The sequence below is a fragment of the Parus major genome, chromosome 3, assembly GCF_001522545.3.
Source record: "Parus major isolate Abel chromosome 3, Parus_major1.1, whole genome shotgun sequence".
Lineage (NCBI taxonomy): Eukaryota > Metazoa > Chordata > Aves > Passeriformes > Paridae > Parus > Parus major.
This window is the reverse complement of record NC_031770.1, coordinates 26,221,747-26,239,527: the sequence shown is the minus strand read 5'-3', so window position 1 is coordinate 26,239,527 and position 17,781 is coordinate 26,221,747. Positions and strand designations below refer to the sequence as shown.

General features: G+C 35.6%; 1 protein-coding gene across 2 annotated transcripts in view; it reads right to left on the bottom strand.

The window, feature by feature from the left end:
• Positions 1 to 17,781, bottom strand: part of PRKCE (protein kinase C epsilon) — a 288,985-nt gene that overhangs the window by 100,100 nt on the left and 171,104 nt on the right. For both annotated transcript variants that reach the window (XM_015622198.3, XM_015622197.3), the window contains exons 3-10: positions 12,848 to 13,007; positions 11,659 to 11,693; positions 10,079 to 10,164; positions 8,265 to 8,397; positions 5,281 to 5,423; positions 4,015 to 4,111; positions 2,299 to 2,513; positions 899 to 1,072 (exon numbers count right to left, since the gene is read on the bottom strand). In XM_015622198.3, the coding sequence (XP_015477684.1) occupies positions 899 to 1,072; positions 2,299 to 2,513; positions 4,015 to 4,111; positions 5,281 to 5,423; positions 8,265 to 8,397; positions 10,079 to 10,164; positions 11,659 to 11,693; positions 12,848 to 13,007 (1,043 nt within the window). The remainder of the gene's footprint in view (positions 1 to 898; positions 1,073 to 2,298; positions 2,514 to 4,014; positions 4,112 to 5,280; positions 5,424 to 8,264; positions 8,398 to 10,078; positions 10,165 to 11,658; positions 11,694 to 12,847; positions 13,008 to 17,781) is intronic.

The window sequence follows — 17,781 nt, the reverse complement described above, 5'->3', positions numbered from 1 at the left end:
TTAATTAATTGATTATATTTTTTAAAATTAAGAATGTACAACTGATCTTCACCAATGTTCTGACACATGATTCACATCAGGTTGCTGTTACATTTATTTACACTCCAAGGAGTGCACTCCATCCTAAAGGTCCCTTTCCATTCACAAAGTTTATACCTCACCCCACTACAATCTTTTAATCATCTCTTTCATCTTAAATGGCACGCTTGATTCTAGTTATAAATTTTAAAATCATACGTTAAAACATTTTAAGAGTATGTTCATACATATAGCACAAGTCTGAATGTGAAACACCCTCCACAGACAGGACGCCTTCCTGGGCCACTGCTTTGTGTCAACTTCAAGCATACAAAATGCTAGCACATTTTAAGAACTAACACTATTTTAAGAACTGAATAAACCTTTTAATTGCTTGTTGTTTCCATAATCAAACCACTATAATCTTGATCATACTAGCCATTTTCCTATGGCTTTCCCATTGTTCTATTTATCTTTCCTGACAATTGTGCACAAAGATCTTCTAGTCACAGCTTTTCTACAATTCTACACAGCATTGCACGCTGGATGTTAAAAATATTTGTACTTATTTCAACAAATGATACACCCTATTAATTTACCAAAGAAAAAGGCATCTCAGTAGGTGCCATTTTTGTATATTTTATGCATGTGGGTTTTAAAATTTTTTTAACTCATTTACTGCCATCTCCTGGTACTTACAAGGTAGTAGCAGTTATGCTTTTTAACAGCAGCCAGTACTCTTATACAATACCACTGAAATGCCAAAAACTTGCCAGAAATATTTTCAAAATATTGTACTTTTAATGTTGTTTTCTTTCAGTCTGGAAATAGTCAAGTTTATTCCTTGAGCAGAAACTGGTAAAAGACTCATGCAGCTTACCTTTGTCTGGAAGCAGCAGTAAAGTTGTGTTAAATATGGATGTTTCCGTGCTAACGCCAGAATTCTCTTTTCTGTCATTGTACAGTCTACATCATCATCTTGAAGTATGACATCTTTCTTCAAGACTTTCACTGCATATACTTCATCTTTTCCTTTTAGCTCAGCTAACATTACCTAAGCCAAAGAAAAATTCTCTTTATGTATGAACAACAGATGCCATAAATGCAGGGTTTCATATGAGTTTGACAGCATTGAAAATAGAAAGACAGTTACGTACTTGCCTAAATGAAGCCGCAATTTATAAAACAAGAAGTAAAATACCGTAAGTTTAGATATATATAGCTCTGGTATTCTTCAAATTTGAAACAGAAGGTAGAAGGTTCTGTTTGTTAGTTAAGTATCTTAATGAGTACCTATTAGTATGATCTCAAAAACTAAACAAGGAAGGAAGTTGATGTAAAACAGAAATTTATTTCCCACTTTTATCTCTCACTTCTGGTAGTGAGATTTGAGTGTGATGGACTTTGTATACAATCCAAAGTTACCATTCCAGCTTCTTTCAAGTTGTTGTTTTTAACTACTACTATTGTTTACAGTTCAGGCCCTATATTCTGTTTTAGGTCGTTCTGGCTTGGAGCCAGGATAACCTTCAGAGAAAGGATTAGAAAACAAAAGAACTGCTTCAGTCCTGTTCCCCTGCATGTGAAGTTCCTGTAATATCAAGGAAGGAAGAGTGTACTTCTGAAACAGAGTCATATTTCAGTCCACCTCTTTGAGTCCATGGTGCAAAATAGTGTGGAAAGAAAAGCTTATAAGCCCTGTAAACAAAGCAATGCCCCTTTCACCCTCATCAATTCCCTGCTATAGGAAGGTGTCTGGTAAGTTACATCTCTGATGTTTATACTGTATTTTGGGCAGCTGTCTAAGCCCTGTCATATCTGAGTGGAAATGCTTCAGTTGTGATTCCTTCAGCGCTGAACACACCCACTGAGGAAAAACAAGTTCTCACAATGTTCTGTGAAATAAGTAAACTTGAATTGGCAATTATCAAGAAAGTGAATCAACCCCAGAGCATTATTCCTGACATTTCACTCCCACTTGACCACAAGCAATTTTGTTGAACAGTATGTATGCAACTGTATGTGTGTCTTCATCAGCCATATCCTATAGAACATTGACATTTTGTTTCAAAAGGCTTGACCCTGGTTAACAAAGTGAGCTAAGGCACAGATAAGGCCAGCTCATCAGGAGACTAATACTTTTGTTCTGTTTGGTAAAAGGAAACCCTTAGGCTGGAAGCACTTTTGATACAAACATTTCCAAATTGGTACAGTCAAAACCCCTGAACACTAGCTTAAAAAAAATAAAAGAAAAGAAGGGGGGAAAAAAAAGCTACCCACCTTGCCAAAGCTGCCTTTTCCTAATACTTTGATGAAGTTGAACTCTTCAAGACCTATTCGCTTGCTCTGGGCCTGTTTGACCTCCCCATTTTCACCATTCTCCCCAGGTTTGTTAAGCTGGTTGTCTGTTGACGTTGTAGCTGTTGCTCTGTGTTCCTCTCCCCGATTGTCAAAAGATAATGCTTTCCTAATGTTGTTTTCCAGCTCTTTGATTTCTGTGGAAATGTAAGGAAAAGCTTGTTTTAACCAGGTATCAGAAAACCAGCCTGTGTTAGTCTGTGTCAGTCTGGGAAGGGACATCCATCATCCCTGAATGCTGTGTTTAAGAGCATTCTGTGGTTAAGAATACATATTTAGCAAACTGCTTCTCCACCTTACAGTAATCAGCCAAACCCTGCTCTAACAGGAAGGGTGGCCTTTTAAAATGAACTTAAGAGAATGACATATCCAAAACTTGAAAGATAAGTCAGAATAGTAGCCAAATAGTTGTTCTAGTGACTTTGGGTGTTCCTGTACCAGAGAGAAGTACTTTGTTTTGAATATCCCTATCTTCCTGTAGCACTTACTCATCTTCCTGCTTAAGTATTTTAGAGCTGTCTTCAAAAGTTCAAAGGATAGTTGGGCGTCCCAGTCCTTGAAGTCAACATGAATGGAGCATCTTATTCAGCTCCAGCTGTTATCAGACGCCTGCCAATAAAGTGTTTGACCACTTCCTAGGGCTGCTTCAAGCAGCAATTGTGTAGATCTGCTAAATGGTTCTGAAGGTTTCTCAGCATTAAATACTGAGAGTCCTGGTGACGAACAGCCCTCAGGGTCTGTCCCAAGATCTTCCATGGTACTTCTGCCTGATGGCCTTGGAAGCAATAACTTTCCTGGACAGCTTTAAAGGTCAAATTAAAGACAGAATTTAGACAAATTTGTTTTTACTTTAAACAAAAGGCCAGATATTTTTTTAAATCGTGTTTTTATGAAAATAATGTTTATGAAACCAAAGGGTTGACAAATTTAAATTGGTTTTGGATTCAGAGGCCACAGATTTCTGATTTTTAAAAACAATTAGATCAGACTCCAAAAATGCTGCTGACATACACATTCTGTCAATCAGCTGCTCAGCTCAATGAAATTGGGTCGTATTAGTGAAGATTCAAATGTCTGTGTCCAAATATATGCATAAAATAAATTTCTGAAAGGAAACATCATTTTAAGAAGCCTCTAGAGACCACATGGACCTGCTAGCATAGCCTGTCTGGATGGAAGTTTTTATTATTACAAATGTTCAACATGGAACTCCAAGGAGTTGATTTTATCTCATAAACGTATTGACAGATGGGTTTTCAGGTAAATAAAGGCTCTGTCTTGAGTTCTGTGTTACTATTTAAAATTTTCCAGTCTTAAAACACAATACACAAACTACTTCCATAAATGTATTTTTGTTGACAAGGACCCATGTAGTAAACTTAATATCTTAAGATGACTGTTTTATAATTTTCCCTTTAAAAGTCACCTAATTTCACAGATTTAAATTAAATGAGAAGCAGGCTTCTAGAAAAAGATTTTACATTTCATAACTTTAAATGAGTTATTTATTGCAGTTACCAATTTTTGGTGGTAACTGCTTTGTTGATTTGTATTAACAGAGGCTCATGATCATAGATTTTTTTTACTCTGGGAAAATGTGTGACAAAATACATTAGGAAAAAAAAATATTTGTTTGACCTTGATCACATGGAGATGTTGGTGCTGATTTTGACCTATCTTCTTCTGATGACGCACACCCCGGAACTGGTGGTTGAGTCTCTGCACCTGCAATTAGCTAAGAACAATTCCAAAAGTTGTATTCAGCTGTGATCTTCCTGTGCCATGAGCAAATTTAATTCAACAACCTTAGTTCAAAAGTAGAAGCATGAATGAAAGCGAAGATCTTCTACCCTTATGGACTCTCACTGGAAGAACCTCAGCCACACAGTAGATGGCATCATATCAAATGGAAGCCATAATACAGAGAAAAAACAGGCAACTGAAAGAAAAACAGGCTCTTAAGATGAAATAAACATAATGTACATACCCAGAGAAAGTTTTGAGAAGCCACCATGAGTCTAAATTTATCCAGTAAATACATTTAATCATAACATATATCAGCAAGCACTACAAACCACCTCATGCAGTAACAACATAACACCTTTTCCCAGGAGCGTATGATCAATTAATTCATTCTTTAATTTCCTATGTTTCTGTAACATTTTAAAACAGCGTACATGAGATCCCAGGGTGCAATAAGCAGGAAAATGAACAGAAGCAACTGTGAATGTTTAAACATATTATGGCACAAATTACCTATTTCTGTGAGACCGATGGGTCTGTTGTGACAATCATGCAAACAGAGATACAAAGTGTGGGCCCATTTTCATCCAGGATACACATCATCACTCAGGCATAACTCCATCAGTTTTGGATGTATTTGGGGTGACCTACGCTTTTTATTTCTAGAACAGCTTGGTTATTCCTATGAAAGGCATGATTACTCCAGAAATGTCATCTGGCAAACATCTCCTCTTCATGAAAATCAGCACATTGCTTGTTTATCAACATACACAATACTATGGAGTACTGCTGTCTGTCAATCAATCAATCAATTATTCAATGTCAATTCTGAGCCATAATAGGCATTTATGTTTTAACTGTTGCCAGACATTGTCTCTCTGTCAAATTTCCTTCCTCAAAATTAAAAAGGGGAAATCCTTCCAGAAACTATAGACTTGAGATCTGCAACATTGTACCAGGTCAAAATAAATTTCATATCAAAGCTCAGAATAGATGATTTACATTAAAAAAACAAAACTCGAAGTCTTAAGTCTGTACTGATTGATATATAAAAAAGTTACTGTGCATGTTATCTGAGTAGGACTGAACCCCAACTAATAAAGTTGTAATAGAATCATAGTTATTGTATTTTTTTAATGTGACAATGCATAGTAAAATTACCTTTTTCCTCCTCTGCCCACTATTAGTGATCTTATCTGGAGTGACTCCAAGATCTGCAAGAACTTTAGCTATGCCTCTAGCATCCACTCCACAGTTTGGTGCCACATTTGTTTCACAGCGTCGATGTACATTCATCTTGCAAACTGCAATGAAATATAAAATTATTATTTTTGTAATAAAAATAGTAGTAAACTAAAAATTATCCTGGCATGCATTTGCCTTACCTAAATCAGATCTTATTGGACCTATCGATAACTTTTTCAAATAAATACAATATCATTAGGAAAATACTTAGTTGCATTTGAAGGTGTACTTCCTACTTCCATGCTAATATAAAATTATTATACCTGAATATCATTCTTATGATATGATAATATAGAATAATATTTTCATACAGTGCCCAGAAGAGACAGGAACAAATGAAATAATCAAATGATCCCGTAACTCTTAAATTGACTTGTATTAGAAGAAAAGTCCTTCAGAGCTTGGATTTTAACTGTCCACTATGGAAATCACAGCATGAAATCCTTATGTACTACTGCTTCTTATACTTATTTACTGAAGTAGATTAACTTCTATTATAGGCAGCCATAAAACTGACAGCACTTTAAAATTTTAATAAAAATTAAGAGTTTTAACTTGCTTTATTTAGATGGCAATCCTGTTACTAAGCTCTTTCCCCTAAATCTCCTGAAACTAATACATTATTATGAGGAGAAAAGAAAGGTTACTTTGCTTCCAGGTTATGGGGCAGAGACAAGAACACAGCTCCATTAAAACTCGTAGAATGTGGATTTGTTAGGAGCAGATGACATTTTATCTGAGACTTCAGTGCCCTCTTGTGGAGCAAGGCATAAAGACAGCACAACTGGAAGTATGATTTAATCCTAGATTAATATTCAATTGTTCAAATTCCTAATTTCTTTATTTTTTTAGAGAAAAGGAAATTATAAAAATATAAATTTATAAAATTGTATTTCATTTCATTTTTCATCAATAAAGCTTTCATTGTATAGCCCCTAAAGATAAAAAACAAAACACATTTGCCTCTGAGACTACACCCAGGCAATGTATCTGGCCATAATTATGAGCTTCAGAAAGCTGGTGACTTTCCTTTTTAAGTATGTTTCAGCTCACAAGAAGAGCAAAGAAATTGCTAAACATGGTAATTTCAATCAATGTATATGCAGTGACAAAACCTCAGCAAGTAAAGCAGCAAGTAAAATGTTTGAGCTAGGCTAAATCCATGAAAGTGGACATTGAGGAGCCAAACTGCTTGAAATAGCAGAAAAACTTTGTACAGTCCAACTTCATACATATATTTTGTGAAAAGAACCACAGGAATAACCAGTGAAAAAATCTGAAGAATAAAAAATCTCTGTTATACACTTCTCATGGTGTTAATAATCACACTGGGCAAGGAAGTAGATCTCTGAAGAAGGGAGTCACTCAGCACTTGTTAAAGAGAGAAAATGAAGCACAGAGAAAACAACATTTTCAGTGCAGGTGAGTTCTAGATTTCATGCAGAGAACACTGAATTTTTATAGGCAATCATTTTATGAACATGGAGAAAGCAACATAGACTCTCTGCACTACTATTTCTATGGATCTGCTACACAGTATGAGAAATAACAGCTACAACCAAATGAACAGTATGGTACTTGATTTAGAATATGAAAGAGAACTCACATATGCTCAGATTAGGCAGAGTGATACTATAGCTTTGGTTAAAAGAAAAAAAAATCAAAGAGAAAAAAAGCCCAAATACAATTGAAAAGTCTTCACTGACCACATCTCCACCATAATTAAGACAGCATTTGAGCAAAATCTTCAATAGCTGCAAAGTAATAGCACTCAGAGTCTAACATTTCCTCACTGTTCACTAGCTGGAATCATACAGGAGGACTTGAACTTCAGAAGTCTCACTGTGTATAACTCTGGTGTTAAAGAAATTTCTTCTTTTCCTTCTCAGCAACTTGTGTCATGAAACATCAAGTATGACCTTCACCTACAGTTACTTCTCATCCCAAATACTGCAAAGGATGTATTTTTTATAGATAACGTACTTACACATATATGTGTAACCCCATATTTCTGCTGTTGAGAGGTGTACACAATATGATTTTTGTATTTAAGAAGATGGACATATCCATTCTTAAGGCATAACAAAATGAAAAATCTTATCATTCCACTAGGCACTACTTCCTCAGAACCTGATAATTATTTCCTTCATGACATCATTTCCTTCCACTCGCAAATTGAAGTATTTTATTAACTATTTATAGGAACCAAATATTTTTGACAATTAAAATGACACAAATGCATCTTCCAGACATATTTTCACATACAGTTCCTGTAGAGAGTACATAGTCCTTAAGTGACAGAACATAATGAATCCTTTATTTTCTGGAATAGAGGAGCTAAGCAGACCATCACAAAGGATAATTTAGCTGGGTATCAGAATACCTCATATTCTGGACATGGGCACACAGGACTGGTTCTACCTACTCTAACCAATACAAAATGGCAATTTTTGAAAATTATTATTTTATTAATAATAATTAAAGGTATTAAAGGGAAAAGTAGCTGGAATATTGATGTTTAAGAAGTTTAACAAACCTGAAAACAAAACACATATGAACTGAAAGTATGTAAATTGTAAGTGTCATCATTTTCTGTTAACTTTTGATATCCTGCGTGGCAATAAACCCACACAGGAGTGAATGCAAAATGTGTTTCTTATGTCTGACCTCTGCATCTGTTACCAACTGTTGGTGTATCTCGTGGTAACACTCTGTATCCCAGACTCCAACAGTTGGTGTTGCCAATGTTGTGACCGTATTCTAACAATGATGGAAATCCTTACATTGCTCCACTGCTCATTTTCTATTTATTTCTGCACATGCTGACATTGTGACTTGAAGCCTTTTCAAGTCTACAAGTCAGTCCCAAAGTAAAGGAAAGCTCTGAAGCGGTGCCTTACCTTTGCATTGTAAACCTTGTCTCAAAAGACCCCAGAGCAATGAACCACAGTGGTCACAGAAGGTGGGCACTTTGTAATTGTGAATACTGAACTTGTGAGGCATGTTGACACTGAAACGCTGGGATCCCACTTGCTGAAAAAGGACAGCACAACATATTTAATTTTAATCAATTTATTTGCAATCAGTGTATGCTGAGGCCCTGTTGCATTTTTAAACCACACAGAATTCAAATGAGATGAAATAGATCTGTGCTCAGATGACGGCCATTGCATTGATGATATATGCCAACCACAGAATTCTTTTCACTACTTTATCTGGGGAAAAGAGGAAGAAGGGCTGCTGTTGTCCAAGAGATAAAGACTAAAGTTTACTTCCTAGTACTTTTGAGAGCAACAAATACATAGCTATCAGGAAAGATCTCAATGTGGAAGGCAAGGAAGTCACTCCCAATTGTTTTAGGAACAAGAGGCCAAACTAATACAGGACTAGAAAAAGAAATATATCATAAACTCTTTACCTTTTCATATCCCACTCTTCTTTGGGTTATGATAATGACAGTGATAACACGTCATGACGAGGGATTCCAAGGTATGATTACTTATTAATTAAAGGATGTCATTGATAAATTTTCATAGTGGCCACTGCACTGCAGGAGATTTTTTTTTTTAATGTTTTTACTTCCCTTTTCTATTACTGCTGGCTTTTCTCCAGTGATCTAGTACCCCTTCTAAACAATGAGACTATCAGCAATGTATGCAAGTCTCCGCCAGTCTGGAGCCTGGGAATATAAACCTGCACAAGATTTTGTATATGAGTACTACACAAAACCAGCACTAGCCCAATAAAGTACTTTATCACAATTGTATGCACATGATCACATTTTGGATGTAAAATACTGGTGGTGGACCAGATATTACAGAATGGTTCCAGTACGGAAAATGGTACTGAATTGCACAGAAAAAATGAGATAATGAGTTAGCACCTCAGTCAAACTCATGTTCAAGTTGAAAGAATAGATTACAACTGCCTTGTTATATACAACTCCAGTTTGTAACTTAAAGGTAGGCTTTTTCAATCATACAAATGTAGGTTTTTAATGAATAAAATTAAGAAATGTAGTTTTTCTGTTTGGCCAAGGAACTGTGATCACCCAAAGACCACCTCATCTAAGCCTATGGTGAAAGACAACAGGTCCTTGCTGTTTCAACAGCAACAGGACAGTGAGCATACATCTGCTTTTCTATTGAAGCACAAAACAAAATCTTCTATGTAAGAAAAAACATTCGCTGTTTATACTCAAGGGCTAAAACTATTTGAAAAAACATAACTACATTTTGAAAGCTTGGATGTAATCTTTGTTGAACTGAGACTTTGCAAGCAAATTCTGATCAGTCTTTTATGCTGGTGCCAGATACCCACCCAAGCATCCCAGCTCTCCTATCAGTTGCTGATGGGTCAGCCACACAAAATGCAGCCAGGGAAATGAGGGATCAGCCTGCTTCTTCTGAATTAAACTGACGTGTATTAACTCAGAAATGGAGAGAGAATGTTAAAAATAAAAGGAGTGGAAAGAGCTCTCTGAAACTTTGAGCTTGGATGCTATAGAAAGTAAACCAATTAGAAATAAATTTCTGTAGAATTCCTATGTAAATAAAACTGTGATGGCAATCTAGCATTCCAAAATAAATGCTACACCACAAAATGAGCAGAAGGGCATAAAAAAGTCTATAGCATCTATTGATTAAACAGAGGAGATGACACTATTTTGAACAAAGACGGAATTTTATATAGAAAAAAATTTCTAAACATTTACCTCATCATGAGTTTCCTGTTTTTTTAAGCCAGCACACTTCGTTATTATAAGTTCATGACATCGCTTGTGAACTACACAAGTACAAACTAGAAAGACAAAAACAAATAAAATAATGAGTTTTCATGAAGATTAATTTTAAAGCAGAAGTCTGCTCTCAGAAGACTAGAACCATTGGGATTTGAAAGTGTGCAAGTGACTGGTGGTGACTTGGTAAGTCCTATGAAATAAATTGGTTTACAAAGGCAGAAGATAATGGACTTTCAAAAGACCAGAGAATTTTAAGATAACTAAAGCATATCCGCCAAATATCTTGTCTGTAAAACTACAAATTACCTTCTGAAATGTTAACTGAAATTTTTCTCAGTTTTGACATGTGATTTATTTATCTGATTAAGTCCATGATCTCAACATTACATGAGACACAACAGCAGAAACAATTTCTGCTTAAAGAGCTTCTAAAGGAAAACAGATATAAAGATAACTCATCATAAAAGTCAAAATAATAGAAAATAAAAAGAAGTCAAATATTCTTTCTGTAACACATTGTCATAAGTTGATAGCAGTAAAAGATTTCAGGAGGCAAAAATGTTTTGCCAATATACATTCTGGTTACTTAATCAATGAATAACTTTTGCAGACATGACAAATAAGATAAGCAATTACTTGGTCTATCATAATGTAAAATTCAAGGTCATTAAACAAAGTAAAACCTTCACAGTGAAGTAATGAATTTCACTTTCTCCACTTTTTGTCATTGTTGTAAGAAAAAAAAAAAAAATAGATCAGAAGTCAAGGTACCTTTTCAGCTAACTCTGTGTGTTAATACAATAATTCTTATTATAGCATGCAAAGCTCTATTAAAAAAACCAGCATTTACTTATTTACTATGAGATTTAATTACAGTACTTCTTATTATAGCATGTAAAGCTCTATATAAAAAATGGCATTTACTTATTTACAATGAGATTTCATCAAGTCTTTTGTAACAGAAAAATCATCACTACTTGATGGTTTCTTCTTGTTAGATGAGGATTAAGTACTAACACATCATCCCAAAAGGCAATTGCATAAAGAAGCAGGAGTACAAGAAATTGAGTTGAAAAACGGGAGATGAAAACTAAGCACTTGTGCAGTCTTCACAATAACCTTCTCTAATGATGACCTCTATAATTATCTCATCTATTGAAATTACAGTCTTGGCAATTACCTGGAATTTTTAAACACAGAATCTTAAGCAGAATACAGAGCTCTCAATTTTAAAATGCAAGACTTGAAAAATTAAGAACTCAGCATCTGCAGGTATGGTTCCCTAGATGTATATATATGAAGAGATATCTGGGATCTGATGTTCAGGCTGGTTTGCTGAGTTCCTATTTCATATATGATGCTTAAGACTAACAGTTTTGAAAAAAAATACTGTGACTTGGTGCGAAGATTGTATACTCGCTGTGACAGACTTATTCTGATCATCATGTGCTAAATTCTTTGCATTGTATATATACAATGCCTGATAAAAATATCTTATAACTTATATAACATAATAATAAGTTTAAACTGTGCTTATGTAGCATTTCTCTTACCTTGACATTGGTATCCCTGTTTTCCTATTACACCCCTGAAAAATAATTAAGTGTTTTAGAAAACAAAGAGGAAATACTTTTAAAAATGAAAACATTTTTCCTTCCCTCTGCTGTACATGCACATGTTTAAAGAAAAGCTTCTCATAATCAATCATCTGATAATGGCATGCCTGGACTAACATCAGTTCAAAGTGGGAACATTTCAGCTGCTGAGAGGTAACAGGAAGGATGAGAGACCATGAAGGTAGTCAGAAATACAGATACATTTACTATAGTGAAACAGACAAAGCTAAAAGGTGCATGGAAAGGGGACAAAGCGGTAAATCATCATCAAACAGACCTCTAAACAGACAGATTGCATTTGTCAATCTTGCTTGAAATCACCTCAGTCAACATATAGCCTAACCCCCAGGCACTTTTTAGAGGAATGCAGTTGAGCTCATGCACATTTCACATCATTGTAAATTAAGAAAAACTGATTCATTACACACTCCTAAGAAAGATTTACTGTCAATCCCTTCATAATTTATGTGTAAATCAGTATCTCTAGGTCACTTTGGAAAACATCAGGAGCTGCTGAAAAACAACTGAAAATTGAATGTCTCCACCACTTCTCTTTATCTGAAAATTGAAAATACTCCAAGTAATGTAAATAATTTCTGAAAGGGAGTTCTTAGTGAACATTGTAATAATAAAGACCCTGTACACTGACCACCAAAATCTCTGTGTCATTAGAAGTACAGTATACCCATATTCCATTAACTTCATTAGGATGTAAAGAAGCTTTGAATTTCTTAGAAGACAGTGATTCTTAATCATGTAACAAAGAATTCTGTCATTGTGACAAAATGTACATGTCTAATATTAAGTCTAAATCTACACTTAGGCACTTACATAATACTAGACTGGTGGTCTACCTGGAATTTAGTGTGCAATAGATTGGGAAATACGGAACTTGGTGGCTCAAAGGAGAAGAACCACAACAAGAAGAAATACAACCAATTCTAATATTTGTGATGGGAGTTTAACAGCCTTCTATTATCATCCGCAACACTGTTGACAGGCTAATGTCAAAATAAAGAGGAAAAGAACTACTGCTTTGTATCATTTTCACTTCAGCAAAACAGGGAGGTATGCTAACTCCCCAACTCAAAGTTGCAAAGAAAGCAAACTAAAAATTACACCGTACCATATAAAGTCTCTGCAGTGAGAGCAATATGTTGGTTGTCTAAGGTAGGTGGCCATAAACTTGTGTCCATTAACCTGATGCACCCTGCGCCGCACGGCACCCTGGCGCTTCCTGGGGCGCATCCGTTCCCGGAACACACGCTCTTCATTGTCCTTGGGTGCTGAAACACAGAGAAAAACAATAAGTACTGGCTGTCACAGACACAAGTCTGGGGAAACTCAAATGCTACACATAGGTAGATATTCTTCAAAAATAAAAACAATCCTCCATACTCAGCAGTGCAAACTAACTCCCTTAAGTTTTGGGTAATTTTTATTCATTTCTAGCATCAATTACCAGAGGGCAAAGGTTTTCACTGCCTAGTGCAGAAACTTCTAGTTCTTCTAAAGCTTCATCTGTAAAATTCATGCTAAATTGGGATCAAGTCCTCTACACTTTATCACTATCAAGCATACTGACAACCACTTAACAGTAATTATACAGTTAGATTCTCCTAACAGCTCAGACTTTCACCTCACTTGATCTTCAGGAGAAGAAAAAGATCCCAACATCCCCATGTCCCTGTACATGCAGAAAGTGCTGATACAAGTGCAAGAAAGCTGAGTAAAAATACATATTATCAAACAGAACAAAAACTTCCATGCAAAATTGACTACTTTGTAGAATTCCTGATTAATATCTGAGCTTCAGGCTCTAATAACTCACTTTGATACTAATACGTGCTCAGTAAAATGTTCAGGGGAAGCAAGTTGTTCTTAACCAAGTCCTGTTCCAATTGAATGAGATCTAATGGTAGAGGAAGTATAAAATGAAGTTGATATAACTCAGAGTGAAAACATTTGGGAAAAAATTCTTCAGAGTGCATTGAGTCTTTCTCTAAAGGTGTTTTGTTTTTTTTTAAAGTATACTATTCAATACACTAACACCATCATAAGATTATGTATGCATTAAGCAAAAGCTGAAGATGGATTAGCAATGAACGGTTCACAATTGTTAATGAAAGACAGATTTAGCAAACATTCCCTGAGACACTCATGACTTGGCAAACTAAAATATAGTAGTTGGAGAGGACCATATTCAGTCATCCATTGCCAACTAAATCTATGCACTAAATACTTTGGTGCATATAATACTTTGATCTGTAGTTAACACTTGTCATTCTTTGAATTTCAGCTACTGTGAATCATTACAACGGCATAAAAACACCAACTTTGGTCTGCTGCAAGCTTTTCTGTACATGACTGAGGTGTCCAAGCAACAGTACAGTCCCTAATAATAACATAGAAAATTCAAAGTCTGAGAACAACTCAATGCATAAAAGTCTCAAATTCTTTTACAAACATTGGAGTAAATCCTGGTTTTGAGGGTTGTAAATATAAAAGGTATTGATTTAAAAATTTTTAGGAAATTGTCTTAAACTAAATGAATGGATGGACATCTTGGGGAAAAAAAACAGAGCACAGATGAACAGAGATAAATGTCTTTCATTGCAGAGCAAATGCTAAACTCCTTCATACCAGCAAATTTATTTATGCACAGAGGAGCCTAAGCTCCACATACATCAATGTTTTACAAACACTTCGTACTCAGAGTCGGTTTTCACCCTAAGACTGTACATCTGTGGGATGGCCAGAGTGCACTCCTTTTCTATTCTAAAGTAAGCTCTCAGTAAATAAACTGCCTCATACACAAAGCTACCCCTTTTATTTATTCTGAAGAACAACCAAAAAAAGAAAGCAATGGTTGTAGGTTGCCCTTCAATAAAGAGATAAGAAATACCAGACAGTTACCAATTACATTTATTTTTATGTTGTGAATTTTGTTTATTTTTAGGTATTAAGCAAAACTCTAATGTCTAATAAATATCAGAGCTTCTTAAGAGAAAGACTGTCTTCCATAAAGAGTATGCAACAAGTAGTTGAAAACCCAACAAAAGATTAATTTTTCAAGCTTTTTGAATGATTTATTGACTTTATAAATATGCTGGAAATCTTTTAAAAGCTATTATAGGAAACAATTCTATATTAACACAGATCTGCTCTTTTGGTTATTATCCAGATTGTAGACTTTGCTACAGTATGCACAGGCTGGATGTGAGAAAGTTAAAATCCAACTATTCTTGAACGAGTTCTCCCAAAAAATCCAACTCTTCTGAAAAGGTTTCCCAAATAGTTATGTTCTTACATGAAATGAACAAGATGTTCTGACAGTGCACAGTACACATTTGATAAGATATATAGTCTATAGTACTGGTTTTTTTACTTTTTTCATCTTAAGTGCAATTCTTCACAGATAAAGCACCTGTAATTTTAAAGAGCACATAAAAACCTCCTCTTGTTTTGGCTACATAAACGCAATATCATGACACTGGGGTGTTTTGGATTGTTTGCTTTGTTTCTACCAGCAAAGTCTCAAAACTAGTTTCACTGCATTAGTTTCAATTCTATATTTAATTCTTTAATGAAATTCCATTTTCCCTTCCTAATATCCTTTTCAGAAATGCATGAATTGAAAACTGATACAAGTAATACATTTGCAAGTATCAGGTTAAACGGCAGGCCTCAATTATCAAAAACCACTACCACACAAACAGCATCACGGTGTGTGAGAATGATCCTCTAACAGCTCAAGAAAATGTAGTTTTCTTGATCTGTCTTGGATAATGCTGGAGGTCCATTAGCCAGTTGCCTTCAAACAGTCTCTGCTGTCTCCTATTCCCCTTTTGTCACTAAAGACTGTCACTTGGCCAAATCCATGCATCATGCCCTGGCTTAGAGTCGAAGTGCACAGATGAACTGCGTGTTTGAGAGCACTGACTCCACCCCACCTCTCATTACATCCTGTGTACAATCCCCAACTCGTCAGTCAGCAGCAGTACTTGTTTAGAGGGCTTCGAGCAGTAGAATCATAGAACCATGGAATTGTTAAGATTGGAAAAGACCTATAAGATCTCTCGGTCCAACCATGAACCCAGCATTGCCAAGCCCACCACTAAACCATGTCCATAACTGCCCCATCTACATGTCTTTTAAATATCTCCAAGGAAGATGACTTCCCCAGGCAGCCTGTTCTAATGCGTGACTACATAATTTGTTAAGAAATTTTTCCAGTCTAGACCTCCCCTGGTAAAACTTGATAGCATGTCCTCTTCTATCAATTGTTATTTGGGAGAAGAGACCAACTCCCACTTCACCCTCCTAGAGAGCAGGAAGGTCTCCTCTCAAGCTCCTTTTCTCCAGGCTAAACAAGCATCTGACATTCCAGTGCATGTCAGACCACTGGATTACTGGACATGAGCGTTTCATCACTCCAGATGAAGCCACAAGAGAAATTAGCTCACCCACAAGCTTAACATTAACTTCTTAAGTTCACTTATTCACTGCGACCACATATAAACATATAAGCTATGCCCACAGTCCCCAAGCAAAACACTGCCACATCTTGCATAAGATTAGATTTTAGGAAAAACTTTTCACTGAAAAGGTGGTCAGCCATTGGAACAGGCAGCCCATGATGTGTTGGAGTCAGCATTCCTAAAGCATTCAAAAAAATTGTGCATATGGCACTTAAATACATGGCTTAGTGCTGAACATGGAAGTGCTCGGTTAACAGGTAGACTTGATGACCTCAAAAGTATTTTCCAACCTTAACAATCCTGTGATTCACACTGCTGTTTTGGGCCACAGGCAAAAAATCAGGCAGGAACTGTCCCAGGTGACTCAGAAGCAGATGATCACATCTGTTCTGGCTCATACCCAAGGCTGTGAACCACTTATTTCTAGCAGAACTCACAATAGTCTAAATTAAAATCCATTTATCTCATACTGAACAGCCACACTAGAGATGTTAATTTATCTGACTGAAGACAGACCTACTTTGGAAGGGAGCTACACTACTCTCCCCAGATATCTCTCATAGTTTACAAGAAGAAAAGCAAAGATTAGTAAATGCTGTCAGAAAGCAGGGAGTATTTGGGAAAACCCCCAACATCTGTACAATATAGACAACCAGTGTTTTCAATCCATTCTTTTGAAAATACTAGCATCCCAAAAAATTCGCCTTTAAAAAATATTTTTAAAAGTCTTACGGAGATATGGTTTAGGTTATAGAAAATACCATTAGCATACTGCATACTGTGCATGGCATTTCTATTCTTAGCAGAGGAGTTAAGTGAATTTTTCATAGCCAGAATATTAGCAAGATTCAATATAAACAATTTCTTTTCATGGTATTTCTACTAAATAGTCACAGAGGGTTATCATTTCCTCAGTAAAGACTTTTCCTTTATTTAATGTTCATTCTGTTCCCTGTTTGATTCTGAGTCCTGTCTTCTGTGCTATTCAGTTTATCCTTTTAAAATTAATTTCTTCCATTTTATTTTCAAAAGATGAAGTAAGAAATAATGATAATTTCCAAGTGTTCATGGAGAATGCTGTTGATGGAGCACATTGAGTTTATGATTTATATGAGGGTACTTGAGGGTACTGGCAAATTTAAAACAAATTTTATTTTAAAACCATATCCAGTAATGGCACTACTTCTTTTCACTGCAGCGAAGAGTAACTCTTGAGTTATTTGAAAAACAATAGCATATAATTGCTTTTACACAGTCATATGTACATACATACATAATGCCTACAATTTTAAAGACTCAAAAGACTTGCAGGCTTAACTCCAAGCTCTAAGAGAAGTGTTATAAAAGACAGAAGTATCTGGCATGAAAAATTGTATGAAACTCATAAATACTTGAAAAATGGAGGCTTAAATGAACTGTCTGAACTACATTTAACGCTGTTCATTGTGCAGTATCCATTAAGCATGAATTATAAGTCACAACTTAAAAGTCATTACTTAAAATTTAAAAGAAAGGAAAGTGATGCATAATGCTCAGGAACTTGAAAGGAAACAAGATTAGGGGGAGTAAGATCTGTACA